At 38.0% G+C, this 21,615-nt stretch overlaps 1 protein-coding gene across 2 annotated transcripts in view; it reads left to right on the top strand.

The window, feature by feature from the left end:
* Window positions 1-1,505: 1,505 nt before the first annotated feature.
* The window catches only part of ppargc1b (peroxisome proliferator-activated receptor gamma, coactivator 1 beta), a 110,588-nt gene continuing 90,478 nt past the window's right edge, over window positions 1,506-21,615 (top strand). For both annotated transcript variants that reach the window (XM_088344540.1, XM_088344539.1), the window contains exon 1: window positions 1,506-1,629. In XM_088344540.1, coding sequence (XP_088200666.1) covers window positions 1,549-1,629 — 81 coding nt within the window. In that variant the 5' untranslated portion in view covers window positions 1,506-1,548. The remainder of the gene's footprint in view (window positions 1,630-21,615) is intronic.

Genomic DNA, 21,615 nt, shown 5'->3' with positions numbered 1-21,615 from the left:
GTCAATCGCATGCGTCTGCCGCCTGGTGATTTCCCATCATGCATCATTCCGAAAAAAAAATATATATAATTGTATTTTGTATGGGAAAATACGACAGTTTGTACGGGCATGGAGCCGTGGGGGTTGACAGGTATGAATTACCCTCTATTCTTTACAAAGAGATAAGAACAAACGACGGCAAAAACCAATGTAGTTAATTCTATTAAGTAGCTAGCTAGCAGGCTAGCTATCCTGCTGTTGGAGCATGACCCTACATTAGATTCTCTATTTAATATGAAAGGTAGGTTCCAAATCAAAATTGGAACAGAGTGAGAACCTGAAGGAAGATAGCACTTGAAGCCCTATTTATATTTACTGTATCTTTAACTATAATAGCATTTGTCTGTCTAGTCTAATGAAAAATTTATAAAATAGCTTAAAATTGAAAACTAAAATTGAAAATTTGGGAAATCGGGAAACGCGGTCAATGCAGAATGTTTACATGAACAAATACGACTTGTCAGTATTAGCTGAATGGATGTCTGAAATCATGGAGTCATCACCATCCTTCTCAAGTCTTTGGTGCACAATAATAGTCGCTGGTGGAGTCACTTAACCACGCCATTCCAAACAGTGGTGCATTCATTTAAGTGAAACTTTTATTCTGAAAATAAAAACATAAAAAAATTGGTGAAACAGTGGTGTGACTACAATTGTCTTGTTACGGCACTTTCTTTGTTTTGCCTCAAAAATATTGGAAGGCGGTTGAAATTTGGAGTTGTGGGTCCCATCTATTAGCTCAATGTAATATACAATTGCCAATGTGAATATACACATACCATATATAATTGTGTCTTTCATGTTTTTACATCCTTTTGCACAATTTTACTTTTTAAATTTGTTTTAAATGTACTAAAAATAAATTTTGCTGTACTTGTATGATGACAATAAAGGACATGCATTTATTCATTCATTCATGATGTTTGTTGTGACCGTCTACTGAGATTGACAAATGTTGCATTGTTATATTTCTTGTCCAGTAAATTAGTATTATGGCATTGAATGTCACACTTGCATGACGACCTACCTTTAAATTTGAAGAAGCAGTAGATATTCTTTTTAAATCGGAAGGTGTTTTTAAGGGGAGAAAAGCGGTAGTCTAACGAGGTAGGTTCGGTACTGGGTAGGTATGAATCTCTCAAGGGGTATGCAAGTCAAAAAGGTTGCCAAACACTGTCCTGATTAATCAGATTTTAACAAGATGGGACACCATTTTTTTTTTCAAACTCAATGTGTCGCTCAAACAATAAAAAAGAGATCATGCTTATAATTGCTGCAGGTCCACCCCTCTCTCTTCAATTAGTGACATATGTGTTTGTTTTTATTCGGGATCGTCAAGTTACTGTTACTGATATATGCGTGTTGATATGTAAGCGTGTGTTTGTGTACGAGTGCCAACGAGCGTGATCCCTGTGTAAACAAAAGCGCCCCCCGTAGGACGCAAGAGTCACTGCATCTCTCCTTCTATTACTCTGCCACTTGGCTTCACCGCACCTCATTCACTAGAAGATGGCGGACTGCGCTCCACTATTAGATGAGGAACTCTCGTCCTTCGTTTTCAATTACCTGACAGAGAACCCCGACAGCCAGGTAAGACCTCCTGGGCGGCTCTTGTGCGGGTCTAGCCTCAATGCCACCCTGGCTTGCTTCGTCTTGGCTTGTCTCCGCTTGCACCATCACCAGGAGCGGGCTCCGAGCTGCGAGAGGCCGGCTTAAGGGAGCCTGTCGCCGGCTTGTCAGCGGCAACTTCCCGGCTTGGTACTCGGTGGTGTCTCGCTTTGCGGTGTTCACGTGCAGGAGGATATGTCATCATCTTCCTTTTGGATGATTCGTGGGAGATAGATTACTGTTTTTACGCGCCTGGGGGTGCACGCTTGGCTGTGGATGCCCCCCCGCGCTGAATGTGGGACTGCAGAGCTGCACTTTGTAAACTTTTTGACGCATTCTTCAAGGGAGAAGTTAGCTGTTAGTGTAAACCGGCTTGGACACGTGGTGCCCCCGTCAACACGTGAACCGAGCCCCCGGGGTGCACCATGCTGACTCCCGATCCTAGAATGACTTTTTAAGCGTCACCACGCACATTTAACAAAAATGTTTTATCGCATATTATGCTTTAACATTTTGCAAGGCACGTGCTTGCGTGAAGCTGTTGCGTTGGCGGTCCTAGGAGGGAATAATCTGCTCTTCTGCAGACCGCTTGCTGCGCTTCCAATTTGGGTCAATTCCCAAGGTTCCCTCCCAGATATTATTTAAGGTGTTTTCAGGTGGCACGTAACAGTTTGCGTAACAGCTTGTTACCAAACTCGGAACTGGCGTTTGTTTTGATCCGAGTCACATATTTCCTTCGTATGTGTGAACGGTTTCTCTGCAGTCACAGAAACTACCTTTTAAGCGGATTGTCAAGGTGCGTTTGTGCACCTCGCAACCATTCGCAACTTTTCCAAGACGAGACGTGGCTTGCAATTATATATGCAACCCTTCTGTGGCAATGCTATGCGCCGATGTGTTTGGGAGGCCGTCCTCTGCGGTTTGGATGTCACGCATTGCGCAGGGACGCGTGCTGGCGCAGGGAAAAGGTGAAGTAAAGCGTAAATGTGGTCTTTTTTAGCCGAAGCTCCGTGAACAGTTGACGGATGACAGGACAGAGCGGCTGGGGATCAAGGCTTAATCCGTCATCTTGCTCTTGGATGGATGCCTCGGTTACCAAACACGCAAAACATGTTAGCTTTGGACACCCCCCTCCCCTCACAACAAACCCCTTATCCCCATCGAGAACGAACCCCAGACCCAGCGACCCAGTGGTCGGCAACCACCGGTTCGTGGACCATAATCGGGCCGCACAGAAAAAATAGCCTTATTTATTTAAATTTAAAGTTTGGATGCTCGTTACACCAAGGTTTTCCATTAGCATATCACCATAAATGAGCAATCATTGACGAATATCGCTGACCTCATTTACTCAGCATTGGTTGCAACGGGAATCAAACCCAGCTTGTTGAGATGAGAGCACCGGATCCGATCCACTAGATCACTATGATTGTAGATGAATGGAAAAGGCATTTTCAACTACATTATGTTGTATACACTTTAATTATTATACTCACAGTACCAGATTATGCAATGTTGTAATGGAGCATTACGGGAAAGAGGTCACACAAAACAACATTCTACAACGTGGTATCCCTGAGTAAAGGAGTGCCATGATGAGATACAATCTGATGCCTTTTCCTGTTATACAGATCCATAGTGGTGTAGTGATTACACAGTGGATTTAGGCGCATTATTAGTATTTTTATCGATAGTATTGTTATTGGTATTATTGCTAATGTTATCATTGGTCTTGGCCACCTGAATTTAGTCTGACATTAAACCAGTCCGTGGTACAGAAAAGGTTGCAAACCACTGCACTAACCCACGCATTGCATCACTGCTGTGTGACATTGGCAACTGCATCAAATCTTCAGGCGGATTGGCACTAAGCAGGTTAAGACTGTCTGTTAATGCAGTGATCAATTTATTTATCACAGTTTGATAACCTTTACACAGCACTGCATTGTTACATGGCAACATTCAGTATTTCATCGCACATGCGCATTGATTTATACAGTGTGACCTTGCTCTTAAAATACAGGCCTTGTGACCATCTGAGCTCCCGAGAGGTAAAACGAGCACGACTAGTGCATGGTTCAGCTTCCAAATGCATTCGTGCATGTAACGTTGCAATAGGACACAAAAAAATGTCAGGTGTAAATGTGTGGGAATTACAAGTGTCTGAATAGGTCAGCTTCTAAACGCAGCCAACGTGCATGTCACGTTGCATTAGGCAAAAAATAATGTCAGTTGTAAATGTTTTGTAGTTACAGGAACATCAAGTGTCTGCTTTGAATCTTATCTTTTGCGTTAATATTTACTTTGGTTATTAAACGCTACTCTCTCCCTTCCCTTTGCTCTCTTTCTCTTTCTGCCAATTGGTGTGCATGCTGCTCGGCCCTCTTGTAATACTACTCCTCATGATGTGTTACAGAACCGAGCTGCTGCAGTCATGTGAGTCGTAGTGGAGGAGGGAGGCGGTAGGGAGGCGTTAACGTGACGTCGATGGTGGCGCGCCTCCTCCTCGTCCTTCTCTTTTTCCCTCCAGCATGTGACTCTTCCTTTTCTCTCTCTGAGCTGGCTGGCTGTCATTTCCCCTGTTGCAAATTCACATGCTTCTTTTTGGGGCCACCGTTTTTCAGTTGCTTTTGTCTAAGCCGGACAGGTTTGAGAAAGATGTATGGTATGGAAAAATGGACAAATGTTTGTTTATAAATAGATTTGGCTGGAGTTGTCGTGGTTAAATTGTGTGAATTGAAACAATGGCAGCCGTGAAAGTGGTGATAATAAAAACTAATTCAGTGTTTCCCTTAGAATTTTCTGGCGGGTGAACAGTGTAGGGGGTTCCGGGGGCAAGAAAACTTTAAACATTTTAAATTCAAACGCATTGATCAGATGAATTTTAGAGCAATGTCAAAAATCTAGATCTATGATGAATGTGTTCCCTTGGAAACTACTTAATCATAAATACACTAGTTAAAGGTAACGAGACACAAAACAAGTCAGACCCACAAAGCATGGTAATCGAGACCGGAGTTTCATTTTGCCCGCCAGTTTATTGGACTACAAATACCTATTGTTGTTTAGACACAGATACTGTACTATTCTAAAGATATCGTATCAGCGAGTAAATAGACCACATCACCAATATGAGTTTTAAGTTTAATTAAATGTAATACTCATATCAGTGATTTTGTAAATCACAGTATAAATATCAGTACCGTTGCCATGACAAGATTCTTCTTCAATGGTTTACAGGAGGTTATTGTAAGCGTTTGCCTGCTTTGAGCAAATGTTTCCAATTGCTTGCAATGCCACCGCTGCGTTTTTTGTTGAAATCGCCGGCAATGCGACAAGGTGCTTGGCAGGTTTTCTGCACGGTGCCAAACCTTTTATTCTGGTTGCCGAGAATTGAAAATGTTCAACTTGAGGGACACGTGACACTCGTCGATGTCACATTTTACCCAGCTGTCTTATCACATTGCCCAGCAAGGTTCCTTCTAACTGACAGACAAACGTAGCACAAATACATGTCCTGGCGTTTCCGATCTCTTATATAATGAGAAATCTAAACGTTGTTCTGATTAACTTCGCATTTATAAATATTTAAGAATATGATTATATATTTTGATAATACAAGTTTAGGATTCTCTGGCGGGACCAGTTGAACTCTGGCGGCCCACCAGACTCTTAGTATGGTTTGGGAAACACTGTAATTATTAGGGTAATGTGTTAAAATGTTATTCTGCATTATTAATAAAAACTATGCAGATAAGTACCTGTGTTATTTTCTCTACTTGATCCAGGTTAACACCTTACTGTTAACTATTTACTGCTGCAAGCATTATCAAGCTCCATTGTTTCGGTTGTAGCTGTGCAGTTATGTTATAAATGCAACTGTTGACATGTTTTTTTCAATGTTTGTTCAATAAAGCAATTGGAAGTTACTTTGTCTGCCACCTGTTGGGCATTTCAATTGACTAACTTCAGTGCAAGGCTATTATGTAAATGTGCTGCATGGAGGCCAGTTAGTCTCTGTCGAATCTTGCGCCGTCTGTTGGGACTGTGGTAAATTATATAATTTTCAGGGGTGAAATATTACTTGAAGTGTATGTAAATCTTCTGAAGAACAAGATATTATAAGATTTGAATTATAAAAAATGACATCTAAATAGTGCATCAAATTGAACGCCTGCATGGACCAGCTGGCAGAGATGGGAAGCTGCGTCGTGGCTGTCAAAGACTTTCTGGACTAGTTCACAGGCTGGGGGCGTTGCTGCTGTCATGCACTTTCCGGACAAATTTTCAACATGTTACCTAGTGTTTACTATGTTTGTGTACTGTAATGCTAAATGTAATTCACCCTGGTCATCCTGAAAGGGGGATACGACTTGTGAGGTCCCTTCTCAAGGTTTCTCTTTTTCCTCACGCTGAGGTTTTGAGTTGTTCCTTGCCCGCATGTTGGTTTAAGATCAGGTAATTGTGTCATTGTAATCCTGTGCAGTCCTTTGAGACATTTTTGTGATAAAGGGCTTATATAAATAAATTTGACTTGACTTGACTTGAGATTAACAAATTGCTGATGAAGTCGATTTTTTTAGTTCACTTTAGGATAATAAGCCCTTGTTTATCGCAGGGGCTGAGTTCCAAAAAACAACACATCATAGACGTGAAGTAAAAAAAATAATTTTATGTAAAAACATTTATACTATAAAGATTACTGAAGCCAAAGACCAAACCTATTTTAAAGGTTCGAACATTTGTTTCACAAATAAAAGTACTGTATTAACCTTTTTCTTTTTTACAAATAACAACTGTGCCGTCAAAAAATAATGAGCTTGGAGACTGTATCGCTATTCAGAATGCAAAACACAATGCAATCCTGGAGTAGAAAACTACATTTTATCAAGGGATTTCTGTTCTATGATTTTCGAGGTCTCAGAAATAATCTTGTACTGTCACGTTTGATGTCATTTTTTTCCAGACCGAAGTACAGTATGAGCATTCAACAATACTGATACAAAATAACAACACCATTACTACTTTGTAGAGAAAAGAAGGAGTTGGGAGAATAGAGTGGCAAATTTGTTGTCAGCCACCGTCGTAATATCTAATATGAAGTGGGCTATCGAACTTTGAAATTGACCTATTGTTCATTATTGCTATCACCTAATTAGTAGGTGTGAGTTAAAACATCATCTCACATTTGAGTCATGTCCTTAAATGCATTTTAAGGTTGGTCACTTGTAATTCAAACTCACCACCATTAAATTGATATTTAATAAACGCTCACATATTAGAAGTGCGAGGAAAAAAAAACTCAGTTTGAGGTCAGAATAATTGGAAAACTTTGGCTAGCCGATGGCAGTAAACGACTTGTGCTTTTAAAGATGACCAATCAAGCGGTGCACAACCTCCGTTTGCAAACTTTCATAGGACAAGTTGCAAATGGAAAAGTTAATAAAGCACAAAGTCACTTCACCGGAGCCCCTCTGCACTCCCACGTACTGTGAGTCAGCAATATAACCTGCATGTCTGTATCATGTGACTGTCTCAAATGTCAGTCCCTCAGTGAGCGCATTTATCCTGATGATGCAGGTGCAACCGCCATTTAAATGTTAGAGCAGCTTAAAGTCAGTGTCACGTATATAACCTTATTCAATGCCATAACGTATAAATATGTTTTCAAAAGCATTGTACCTGAGTGCCAAAACAAAATATATATATATATATATATATATTTTTTTTTTTTTTTTAAACTATTATAACGTATCAAACCTCTGGAAATAATAAATCCACATTAGATGGTAGGAGTGACTTTAATCAGATATTTGTGCGCATATCGAGGAAGCCATACTTCCTAATGTTGCTTCCTATGTCTGGTGAATGAGCTTGTGCAGGCGTCCCCATATGGCAAGTAGTTGTGGCGGAGATATGGACAAATAGTAAAAGGCAATCTCTTCCACATAGCTTATTTCTTTCAAAAAAAGATGATGACGTCTAATTATTGGGTCAGAGAGGGGTGACGGTTTGTGCATGTCCTCAGAAATGCGGTCGCCCGAGGGAGCCCGATTACCATGGTGACCAGAATTGTGTCAACGGAATCTTCCGGCAGTGAAAAGTTGCATCAGTTCAGTGTTCTTGCAATAAAATGTTATTTTGCAAGCTAAGTGCCCATTGTGTTAATGGAAAGCATTTTTTAGATACATGTAATAAAAAAAATGCACAGGAGTGAAAATGCATCCTCTCACAAAAGCTGTTTTTCTCAAAAGTTTTCTTGGCAACAACAAAACTGCTTGCAAGAAACTGCTTGCAATTCAGGATGACCAATGTATCTAAAAACATTTTCAACTGTTGTTTACTAACTAATGGTAAAAGCTAGAAACATAATTATTTTTCTAATGAAAGATGAGGGTTCTAGCTCTGTTTTGATATGTCCTATGCCTATACAGTATCGCCACAAAACTAAACTGTAGGCCTTAAAAAATGAATCAAACAGTCAAAAATTAGCTGGCAGCGGCTTTCCCAATTTGAGAAAGACGTCCGCCATCGAATTAGTTAATTTTAGTTGTAATATACAATTTTTGTTTCCATTCTGCACTTGTGAAGAAAGTGTTAAGAATTTAACAAATGTTGTCTGATGTAGCAAAGTACTTCTTTGATACATTCTGTGTTGAAGGTATAGCTGGACTTTTTTAATGCATCATTTTGGCATCTGTACTTTATAAAAGTAATAATGTCAAATCCCTTTCGGTGGGTTAACGCTTGACCTGGGAGCACCTTAGAGATGGAAATCGGCCTGCTACCCTTCCAAATCCTTCAAAGGTTGACGCAGCATCTGGCATTGGGTGCATGCGCTCCCCGAAAGAGAGCATCGTGTTTGCGCTCAATAATTCATCAAGGTGCTTACTCAGCTTCCATTTTGTGTTTCATGCTTATTAAGTTATGTTCATTGGATTGGACATTCATGCTAATCTGGTTTTAGTAAGCTTCATGCCGTCTGGTAGAAATGTCTATTTTGTTCAGATTGATGGTAAATGTTGCAAAAAAAACATGCTTAAAGCGACAAAGTTAGTCATTTTGGTTTGAAGCAGCCTTTTTTTAATTTCTGGAACTCATCATCTTTATGACTTCTCTCTCCCATGGACACCACCTCTTTGACCTTCTGCCCTTTGGTAGGCACTTACAGGTCCCTTAATCCAAGAACTAAGTCTCAGAGACCGTTTCTCTCCCAGGGCCATCACCACCCAAAAACAAAAAAAAATGTATATATTGCCAGTTGTATTGAAACATAGGTATTGTATAGAAAAATAGGTGTTTAAATCTTATTTATCAGTTTATTTGGGAATTTTGTTGCTGATAAGTATTTTTGCACACATTTTCACTGCACTATTTTTTCGATGCACTTTTATTCATTGCGAATACTGCACCTACAATTTCGGCTAGTCTCCAATCACTAGCTAATTATTTTGCCTTATTCTCGACATTTTTATCTCATTTTTTCTTTTGAGTCCATGTTATGTGCTTATGTTGTTTATCCTGGAACGCCATATCTATTGTTGTTATCAATGATGATTAAGACCTATTCTATTCTATTCTATTCTATTCTATTCTATTCTATTCTATTCGGTCAAACCAATCTTTGCCAGTTTCACATTTCGACATCAAATCTAATAGTAACACAGGAGTAAAAATTAAAATAATTATGCACAATGTTACACAGGAAGTCTAGGGTTTTGTTTTGAAGCAGCCTTAAATTAAGTCTTGTCAAGTCATGTTTATTTGTATAGCCCTTAATCACAAGAAGTCTCAAAGGGGTGTACAGACTACCGACTACCATTACACCATCCCTGATCTGAAACCTGCACGAGGGCAAGGAAAAACTCAAAAACCTCAGCACAAGGAAAATGAACTTTTGAGAAAGATGACCAGGCTGCAATAAATGTTGTAAGGGTATCAACAGAAATCATCAACATTAAATTAATGGAAAAAAATGCTAGTTACACATAGTAGCACAAAATCAAATAGCAACGTGTATCATGAAAATAACTCCAAAAGAGTCCTCTTCATCAAACATTACAGGAAACCTGCCATTTTATTTTGATGAAGGGTTTTAAGTCACACACAGAGTACACTACATATTAATAAAGCTTTCTTTTGATGAGGCAAAAAAACTAAAAATAACAAGAAAAGCTTTGTCAGCTAAAGTAGTGAAACATGACTCGACCTTCTTCTGTGAATGCGCATGTGTATATAATAATAAGTGTATGCTGACACTGCACACACCAGTCTGTACCTGCCCAGGGCACCTGGTTGCTGCAGCGACAAAGCCTGCTGGCACCTGGGTGTGTGTTTGTGTGTCCAATGGGCAATGGAAATTTCCTTTCACCTTTTCTCCATTTTACATCTGTGCCCTTGAAAGCCAATATGTACACACAAACATACACACAATGACATTGGATTTGTCCTAGACCGTTAAAAGCAGTTTAGAGGCTGACCATTGGGAGATCATCAATCTGCATTAAGTTTCTAACCTAAACAGGAAACTGACTGAACCTGTTTAAAACCCGGTTTTTGCCTCAATAACGTCAGTCGCCTCGCTAGTATGTTAGCCAAATTCCTGTTGTAGCACTTATCAGACTTTATTGCATTAACTGATAGCTAAGTCCGTTCGATAGTGTAAAGACCTTGTACCTGCACACATCGACTTCCTCCCTAACTTGAGCCAATGTTCAAGCTTCTATGTCCATCCGGTCTTTTCATCTGCATGTTCCTTTGTCCCTTTGTTAGCCATTACAAATACATCACTGGCACGCTCCCGACAAAGCAACTGAAGAGCAACAAATATTTAAAAGCATGTGGAATGCATCAACATGTTTAAAACTCTAACAACAAAAACAAACAAACAATTAAGCTTTTTATGAATTGTCTTTCGACCTTGAATTAACCCTGTCAGGAAATCAAAAGCCAACATTGTTAGCACCCACAAACGTTCGCCCACTCAACCAAAGTTATACTTGTGGTTTAGTTTGCCATCAATCAATTGATCTTTTGTTGGGATCCTTAGCTTATCATGTAGCAGTTTAGGTTTAGATGTTCACATTTTCTGATACACAACAGAGTTTTTGGTGTCTCCAGGAATTACAACCAGTTTTACCTATCAGTTGCTTAGCTAACTAGAAAACATGTTCATCTGTACAATGGCCAGTAGCTTAGCTTGATAGCTTGATTGATTAAGATTTCCATCAACTCAACAATTTATGTCACTTTTTAACACCCACAAACATTTTCCTACCTGACCAAGTTTATACCTGTGGTTTAGTTTGCTATCAAATGATGAAATTGATGTTCACATTCAGTTATACAACACTTTCTTAGTGTCTTCAGGAATTACAACCAGTTTTACCTAACTCGAAAACATGTCTAACTGTAGAATGGCTAGTAGCTTAACTTGATAGCTTGATTAAGATTCAGATTCAGATCTACTTTATTGTCATTCTAGTACACGTGTATACAGAACGAAATGTCGATGCATCTGACCCCCACAGTTTCCTTGAATGTACAGATATAAAGTTGTATTGTATTTTGGCTACGTATAGTATTTTACCATAGTGCCGATAGTGCAAGAAGAGTAGCTAACCAGATGTGCAAAATGGGCGGTCAGGTTAACAAGTCAGGTACACAGTAACATTAACACTGTAACAATAACGCTGTAATTACAATAGTGCAGAGAGCAAGATGAACACATGACAGCAGCTATCCATCAAATCAAAATTGTATGTAACTCTTTTAACACCCACAAACATTTGCACACCTGACCAAGTTTATTCCTGTGGTTTAGTTTGTTATCAATCAAATGGTCTTTTGATGGAATTCTTAGCTTAGCATGTAGCAGTTTGTTTAGATGTTCACATTTAGTTTCACAACACTTTCTTAGTGTCTTCAGGAATTACAACCAGTTTTACCTATCAGTTGCTTAGCTAACTCAAAAACATGTCTAACTGTAGAATAACTAGTAGCTTAACTTGATAGCTTGATTGATTGAGAAGAACACATGGCAGCAGCTATTCATCAAAATCTGTGTAACTTTTTTTAACACGCACATACGTTTGCACACCTGACCAAGTTTATACCTGCGGTTTAGTTTGCTATCAATCAAATGATCTTTTGTCGAAATTCTTAGCTTGAGAGACACATGTGGCGCTAGCTATTCATCAACTTCAATTTGTATTATTATTTTTTATTTCTTTTTTAACTCATATACCATTTTACATTGTTAAAAGTCTATAATATTGAGTGCCTTCTTGTGGTACAAAAACTTTCATCAAAAAAACAGCAACAACATTTATCTGAATATTAAGAAAAAATACATCATACAACTATCATACCAATGTCATTTCTTGTATTTATTTTGAAATAGTGTATCCCTACCTGGTAGTCACCATGTTTGTCTGTCGTCTAGCTGCTTGCTGTGGCACTGGTTTTCGCTTGCATTAGACAACCTTGCTATCTAGTGGTCATATATTTTACATTGTTGCTTTAAAAGCAGTCATTTACCTTTGGATTGAGCAGGCTAGAATGATGCACGAAAAACAGTTTTGTAATTTTTGCACTGTCAAAAACCAATTGAACCAAGAATTACAATAATTGAAGTACAGTTCTCAGGACAGATTTTGACATTGTTGGACATGCATGTTGCCTGTAGTGTGACCTCACCCGACATTTGCCGTTACTTTGACAACAGACAGTACTGCTTAAATCAGTGTCTGAAACTCATGACAAAATGTTACCGGACACCAGGGCAGACAACTCTGAAAAGTTGCCTGCCCAGCCATAAAGTTGCCTGTCCCATTTTTCACAACTTGAAACACAAGACGACTAATCGCAAAAAAAAAACCATTCTTGCAAAGTATTGAGGATTGATAATCAGAATATATAATAGAACAACACTTTAAAATTAAGTTTATTATAAATCTACTTATAACATTCAGTGCATGTATATGAAATTGCTGTTTTCCATCTGCCATCAGTATGTACCTGTATTTACTCATCTTCATTCATGCAATGTTTGCGTTGCGTCGTCTGCTACAAACCACGTAAACTCCTCTTTCCAAGATTCTTTTAATGTACGTATACGTTTTGTAGCGTCATACATTTTGTTAGCTTCTTTTGAATCTTTCTTCTGGGGCTGAGGTTTTGGCTTGATTCCTAACCACTTCTCAATTTTTCTTGTGTTCTCTGTGCGTCTACTTTGGAAAATGATATGCAAATACATGACTTTTGAACGCTTGGGAAAGTCCGGAAGTACGAAGTTATTCGATGCAGGCTTCTGATTGGCTGCCGAGTATGCAAATTGCCTAACGAACCGAAATTCCGAAATTTTCAAACCGAACGAAGATTTTGAAATCGGAATAAAGCAATCGTTTTCGGTTTTTTTTTTTTTTTCATTAAAAAAGTTGTCGGAAACCCGGGTGGAGACGTTTTGTTAGTTGTACGCCCGACGTTTAAGATGCAGGCCCCGGGCGTCCGGGCAGACGTTATTTCAGACACTGCTTAAATGCTAAGTGACTCTTTTAGCAGTCTTTCTGTCTTCCTGCATACACCTACAGCAGGTTGCTAATTTGATCGAGTGACGTAACCTGCCCTCGCCCCCGTTTAATCCCCCTAAACTCGTAGATCCCCAAGTCTTAATCACATACAATAATCCCACTTGTGGATTACCCCTGGTGGAAACGACCATATACGTTCGTGTGCCCAAGCGCGTGTGTGTGCTCCTCTCATACATTGCATTTGAGTTAGCGTTTGTATATGTTACTCAGGGTTGATAATTCTCAATTATCCATATGTTAGACTGTTTTTAGCAGGTATGAACAAATGTAATAAAATGTTATTTATTTGATCACAAGATGGAGCAGCATACTGTATACAGGCCTATGTTTGTTAATTGAGGTACGGTATCCCATTGAAATGCATGAGAATACAATTAATCCATTCAGGCTAAAAAAAGTAAGTTCCAATAAACATTTATTGTGTGGTTGAAAAAAAAGTTCTCGATTCTTAAAAAAAAATACTCCAATGCTTTTTTCATTTTTTTTCTTTTTGTTTTAAGGTGCCCTAATCCAATTAATGGCATGTTCTTTTGAGATTGTTTGTTGTTTAGGGCTGCAACTAACTACTATATCAAGAGTCAACCAGTTACCGATTATTGAGATGATTAGTTGAATAATTGGATACTGTTATTTTTTTTCTTAAATGCAGTTGATTTAATTATGTGGCACATGATAATACAGCAAAAAATCGATCTTTTATTGAATATACTCCTGATTGTTTCAAAAACAAAATAAAAATGCAGCAGTTAGGCACTGCGCTCGGTCAGTAGAGACTTAAATCCATAAATAAACCTGTGTCAATTTTTTTAGGGACAAGCAAATCAATTATTAATTAAAATCAAGTAAACATTTTTATCCCTGAAAACCAAGGAAAGGCATAATACCAGCCGCAAAACAGTAAATAAAACAAATATGATGTCCATTTTGTGAAGGACACTCAGTAGTCAATTGCAAAGTTTGTAACAAAGGCACTTAACGATTCCCAACAGTTTGAAATCTAACGATTTTAACAACTGACGTTTGTTTTTGCACTGCATGTATTTAATTTCAAAGACGATGGTCTGACATACTCTGGCATAACGCTCAAGCTAGCAATATATACACATATAAAATGTACAATCATGTCATCAAAATCGTATTGGCTTTAACGTCACTTGAATCTCACACAGGCGAGTCGGTCTCCGTTTCGTTTAAAATTCCGACGTGCTCTTTAAATGTTCTTGCGTCACCTATTTACTGCCATGATACACAAGGTCAAGTCAAGTCAAGTCAAATTTATTTATATAGGCCTTAATCACAAAAATGTCTTAGCAAACTTCATAAGTAGGCATTTTATTGGCTGTATCTTGGCTAAAATGCTCCCTAACGTTAGACCTTTTGGTACTCGTAGTTTGTATTGACGCCGTCATTCAGGTGTTTATGTTACCACTATAGACAGAGACACCATTGGCTATTGTGCATGCACGACTCCCACAGATGTGATGTGTCTTTCTTTTGGAAAAAATGCGTCGGCAACGATAGTCGACCATGAAGTAAATTGTTGACTACTTCTGTTATCAATGTTTTTCTTCTACGTCGAGTAATCATTGCAGCCCTAGTGTTGTGACTAAATATCCTAAGCTGTTTAATAACTGTTTCCAATTACTCATTAGCCTACGATGCTGAGGCGTAGCTTCTGCTGCTCACCAGATTTTCATTCACACCTTTGAGCATGTTGGTGTGTGTCCAGGCATCTCTTACAACGTGATTTGCTTATTGGCCGCATCAGAGCAAACTCCAGTCAAAACACTGGCATCATGTCAAGAGAGAGAGCGCAAGAGAATGAGATAAAGTAGAACTGTTTACGCCGAAGGCAACTGCACTCGTTTTTTTCTTTCCTCATTTTGTATATTGCTGTGAAAATAACCCGAGCAATGAATTGAGTGGCCTGCCTTAAGTTGGAGACACTAGGGAGATTTTAAGATGTAATACAGCTGCAGGGAGAATCCAATTATTAGCATCAGTAGCAATAAGGGACACTTTAAGCACAGCAGGCGAAGAGCACGTCATCGGCGACGCTTCATTTGGAACGGAAGTGACGGTGTCTGCAGAATGATGTCATTAGATGGGTCAGATGAGTCATTCTCTCCATCTTCATTTCAAGTGCATTTAAATCTAAATCAGTTCTAGATCAGATATTTTAGTTTACAACAGTTTGACAACAGATCTTCGTTGGGTCCGATGTGCCCTCTGATGGTGTTACGCACCATTTCGTTTGTCATGTGGGCTATGTAGCTGATTCTTGAAGTTTCCTACAGCATTGCATCTCAATGGCCTGGATTTTCTTTACCAGCTTTTCTGTTAGAGTCTATATCTTGCAAGCGTAGAGTAAGATGGACATAACCAGTGCTTGTATGAGTCTGATTTTGGATTTCACTGCAATGTTCTTGTCGCTCCAGTTTGGTTTAAGTCTGGCAAGTTCAGTTGTGTTTTGAGCTATCCTAGTCTATGATTTCTGGTTCTGACCCCTCTTTTGATACGCCAGCTTCAAGATAGTTAAATTTGGTGATTGGCTCAAGCTTTTGGTGGTTGATTGTGATGTTTATGGTTGTACCTTGGGGGTTGTTTTTTCTGTACTGATTTCCATTCCATACTGGGTTATTGTTTTGTCCAGGCGATTGACTAGATCTCAGTTGTGAGTAAAACAATGTGCCAGCAGAGGTTTTTTATCCCGTATGAATTCACAAAAAACTGCAAACGAGAATTATACAAATGTTATTACCTGAATCGTGTGGTCATTATTTGTCCCCCATTCTGTTTTCAGAAATGTGATTCTTTGACAGCAACTTGTGCTTTAAAAGTTTGCAAATGGAGGTTGTGCAGCAACTATTTGCTTGAAAAAATATCCAGTAATTGGTAGGCAGACATCGCACTTGCTTGTGTATTCTGATGATTCTCATTAGCTAAGAGACACGTAAAAAATCCTTAAGACTTTTCTTCTTACTGGCATTAAAGGTAGAAAGGTGCATCAGCGGTCCTGCTGCTTGTGGTATAAACACGGTGTTGCACTCCCAGCCTAAATTTTTTACAAAAAGGATTTTAATCTCCGAGCCAGACGGACTCATTAAAAGAGCCCCACTTTATTCGTAAGCCACAGGTTCCAGACCCATAGTTTACTCTAAATGAACCCTGTGTGTCTCTGAATAGAAGATGCGGAACGGAACTATGTTTTAATGTAAGCTAGGTGTGCTGTATCAGACCTGTGCAATCAGCCTTTGTCAAGACGGTGTTCTGTGTGTTATAAAAAAAAAACATTTCCCAGGTGGAGGTTCCAATGATAAATCGGCTTCCAAAGAAATAGGACAGCCAGCATGGAGGCTCACAGCAGGCCTTCCTGATGCTTCCTTCCATTGCCCTCGGCTATCACTGTATCCACTTTATCTTTAACTTCCTAGATACTGTACTCATGCACCTCGAGTGTGGGCATTTGTGTTTGTGCATGTACTCTGTGTGTTTGACACTATCAATACGGCAATGTATCTGATCCAAAACAGGAATGGATAAAATTCACGTTCACTTTGGGTGGAGGCAAAAAGTCTTTATTGTATGTTTACCCTAGAGAGCCCTGTCGAATCTCGTTGCAAACACATTTTCACAACGTTGATATCAGTGACAATGAAGACAATTCTTCTGTATTTGAATATTTGACACTGCATTTCCTCACTTGCCACAGAGCCTTTTACAAGTCATTGTGTTTAACTACTTTTTATATTGTGTTGCCATAAATTTCCCAAAACTAGAGGCGCAAAACATATCATACTATCAACTATCTGTATCAACTTCTTGAAAATGACCAAACAAGAAGAATGACAAAACTGCAATTAAAAAAAACATTGAATCAAAGATCTGTAAACAATAAAAAAAACAAAATGGAAAGATTTTACAAGTGCATATACAAAACAAATGAGAACAAAGAATATACACTATAAATACAGTATATAAAATAAAATTAATATGTCATATAACATACATAAACAAATATTTACTAAAATAAGACAAGCACACACTCAATTCATATAGATTTTTTTTATCAAAAAGACAATTAATATACAGTACTCAACAATAATAAAATGAGACATTAATAAACACATTAGGAAAATTACAGTGAATACAACAATTAAAAGTACATTAAAGCTTAAAATATATTTAAAGTAATATCAAAAATTAAAAAAGGTATATTAAAAAACAATGTAAAACAGTAGATAGAATAATGTTATTAGATTTATATTGAAACCTTATTTCAAAATGAAAACTGACTTTTATTAAATGAAATAAAAGTATTTTTAGAAAAATACTGTGGGTTTTTTTTGTACTATAAAGTGCACCTACAACCGCAAAGTTAAAAAGTGTGCCCTATAATCTGTTATGCTTTATAGAAATACGGTAAATACAAAATTCAACAAAATGCTTTATACATACTGTAACCAGTTATTAATTAAATAATTCATTTAAGATGTGAAATCAGACTTCCTAACATTTATATTTCTGTAATGCTAACTTTGCTCTTAGTGTAATTTTTGTAGTCTTGTGCGCTTTAAATGTGAATAATCTTAATGCTGCGCCTTGTACTAAGGTGCGCTTTATAGTACAATAAGATGTGCAGAATTATTAAACATCACGATTATCAACAGCATAAAATGAAAAGAAAAACATAAACATTTGTCATAAAAATAGACAGTACAAAGTGCACAAATCTAGTCTTGAACAATCCTGAAATCTTTGCTGGAGAGCGTCAATCAAACTTCAAAGATTGCCATTTTTGCTTCAAGTGCACTTTATGACATGTCGTACTCGTACTCGTTCCCTCCACCGCTGATTTGTTGGGATTAGTTTTCCACAATCAAAGCGCAACTTCATACGCATCAGGTCAACATGGCCGACGTCTCAATTAGCCACGACGACTCACTAATGGCAGCAGTGAGCGAGCTAAGCCTCGGACGGCCTGCTTTAAGAAACCAGGACATAGGTCACTCACTGGGCTGCAACGTTGTGGGACACGTATTAGTGGAAGGGAAGTAATGGAGTTTGGGGCTTTCCATGAAAAGTCACACTTTTCTTTATCAAATGAGTTGCACAACGTCTGTGTTCTTTTGCCTATATTACCCTCTTCCTTTTGTTGTCCAGTCTCAGAAAGGGCTTTTTCTTTGCCACTCTGAAGGCCAGCCTCTCGGAGTCACGTCTTCACTGTAGATGTTTTGCTGGTACTATTTACCCAAGCTGCTAGTTAAGGACCTGTAAGGCCTTTATTACTTAAACTGGAGACTTTAATGTACTTGTTCTCTTGTCTGGTTGTGCAGCGGGGCCTCTCACTTCTCTTTCTACTCTGGGGAATCCTGTTTGTGCTGTTCTCTCTGTTGCAGGAAATCTTCAGGAACTGTATTTATGAGTGTGTAACGCACACTTTAAATTGGTTTAAAATGTGTTCTATACTTTTCTCAGCTCAAACTAAGTTGGTCACAAACATGGTGTCGAAAACCATTGCAACGGGATCGAACTCAGATCACGGTGGTGAGAGCGCTGATTCTTAACCAGTACAGTAAGTACACTTGGGTTATAGATGACACAGGAAAAGGCATTATATTTGATCTCATTATGACAGTATCCATACTTAAGTACCATGTTGCTGAATATGTGGGGCCATGATTAAAATTGTTTATTAATACTGAATCAGACTTCAAAAGACGTTAAATAAATACATTGTCAACTTTATAGTAGCATTGTGTCTCAGTAGCCTAGATGGTAGTGTGCCCGCTTTGAGACTGGGAGGTCGCTGGTTCGCGCCTCGGCCGAGTCATACCTAATTGGTAAAATGGCGGCGCCCTCTGTTGGCTGCGGCTGCATCGGCTCGCTACAACGGGTCAGGTGTATCGACATTTCGTTCTGTGTACATTGTTACAAAGAATGACAATACAAAGGAAATTATTATTATTATTATTATTATGTTGTCAATAAATGGTTTTATCTAGTGCTTAAAAATCGGCACACTCACCGCAGATGTCTCCAACAATTTTTTATGTTTTGACTGTTCAATCATTGCGCAAGTACAGTAATGTACTACTGTAAAACCTTGTGTATAATGCGTAACCAAACTTTGAGTTTGTTTTTGGGTACAAAAAAGTGCGATTTATACACCAATAACTATAGTACTTGACAAATCTTCACACGTAATAGCCTTCATTTTCTTAAAAAGAATAGACAAGATTCCCTTGTTTATGGCCATTCCGAAAGTTTAATATCACCCACAAATGTAATGCTCCAGATACTTGTCGAGCTCAAAGGAAGGTCCGTTTTTTAGCTTCTCTAACCTGCTAAACTGTTTTTAACTGTGCTAACACAACGTACTATTGGAACCCTGGGGTGCTGGTTGCTGGAAACGGGCCTTTGTACATGTTAAGATATGCCATTAAAAACCATACAATTACAGCTAAAATATTCATTTATTCGTAATGTGTATTATTAAAAAGTTTGATGTTATCATTATAGAAAAAGCAGTTATTTTCCTTAAAAGTAAGTACATTTCTTCACGACCCAAACTTTTGAACAATTGTGTTAACCTAACTGAACTTCTATTGTATTGCATCTATCCATGGCAGAAAGATTTTGTTTGTTTGTTTCAAATCAATGGCAATGAGATAAAACACTTAACTTTGTAGAACAGAATGAACATGACGAAAATAAACCTTCAAAGAAAACGAAAACAAATTGGAACCCCAGCTTCATTAAGGAGGAGTTCTTGAGACACGAGATCCAAATTAGTCTCACTGCAGTGCAGAATGGCCAAGTCGATATCCGTAAGCAAGGCTTGGATTAGCGCGGACGAAATGAGGTGTATCCATGTCACGCTGAACACTACACGCATGCTCGCCTTGCCGTCGTGACGGTCCTTAATGGTGCTCAAATGTTATAACGCTGATTTATTACTGCAGTGAATAATGTGTGATGACATTTAAGTGTGTATCCATGAGGATAAATGTGTCAGGGATTGGCCAAACATAATGATGGAAAGTTTATCGTGCGTGTGCGTGTTTATGTGTGGACGCAATAAGCACCTGCAAGTGGGATCAGCTTTGAGAATCAAGTGCTCTACCGCGAGTCAAACAAATCATCGTCTTGCGCTTTGTGTCTGAAAAAAAAACCAACCCATGTCCCGGAAGAGCAAATCCCAAATGCTGCTTTCAGTGATATTCTCAGGGGTCTACCAATGCTAGACTTGTTGCATTTTAAAATTAGGCAGTAACTAGTAATTCATTGTTTAGTGTGAACAATGCTTGAGTCTCAAATTATTATTTTTTTTGAATGCAAATTTCTAATAGGTAGCCAATTTACCTGTGCAACATTTAGAAAACATATCTATTATGTTTGGATCTATAAAACGTCTTGAGTAGCAATGACTGTTCCAAAATGAAGGGAAAAAAAGCAAAATATGTAAGCTACCAAAAAAGTGTGAGAATTACTGTATAATACAGTATTTGACCACTAGATCTCGCCGCAATGTGTCTTGCAACTCAAATAGCGTGGTACAAAGCACAAGAAATAATAAAAACTACAGAGGTTCAAAGTGACCAAACCCCAATATCTTTATCATTTTTTTGCCCAGCCTTTCCCAAGATTTTTTGTTTTTTTCTGGGGTATCGTTCGCAGCAAGATGATAGACATTCATGTCATGTCCCTCTAGGTGAGCCGCATGTTAAATGATAGTTCTTGTATGTTTTGCTTATTATTCAAATCAATATATTTTTTTAATTAAATAAATGAAAATTAACCACTAAGAGGCACTAAATAATACTCAGTGTCCATTTAAATAATAAAAAGACAATCCTTCAAAAAAATGAAAGTGATAACAAAATATGAATTTTGATTGAGAAGAAATACAACACAAAATATGGACCAATAAATATATATAATAAAAAAAAACTTTAAATAAAAAAATAGTAAGAAAGAAAAAAATGAGTTTGAAAAAACTCATAACGACGTCAATATTTTTATTGATTTAATAATAATAGTAATAACTACATTAGTGCTGTCAAGTCTTTCACCTCCTTCCCCTTAACTGCAGGAAACAGGCTGTTTACACTTTGGTGTACATATACATTTTTTGTGTAAACATATTTGATTTAATTTCGTGTATCTTTGTTGTAAAGTTTATTTATATACAGTTGCTAATAACATTTCTTTGGCAATATATGTTAATGACAACAGAGACAATTTGGATCTTAAAAATATACTTAGTAAAATACATTTAAATAAGCAAAATAAATACAAATACAAGAAAGGCAGAAATGTTTAGACGGAAATGGCGCGTTAAACAAAATTAACTAAAGTATTTACTGTGAATATT

The sequence above is a fragment of the Urocampus carinirostris genome, chromosome 9 (assembly GCF_059441175.1).
Source record: "Urocampus carinirostris isolate Australia breed hairy pipefish chromosome 9, RoL_Ucar_1.0, whole genome shotgun sequence".
Classification (NCBI taxonomy): Eukaryota; Metazoa; Chordata; class Actinopteri; order Syngnathiformes; family Syngnathidae; genus Urocampus; species Urocampus carinirostris.
This window is presented reverse-complemented; position numbering and strand designations above follow the sequence as displayed.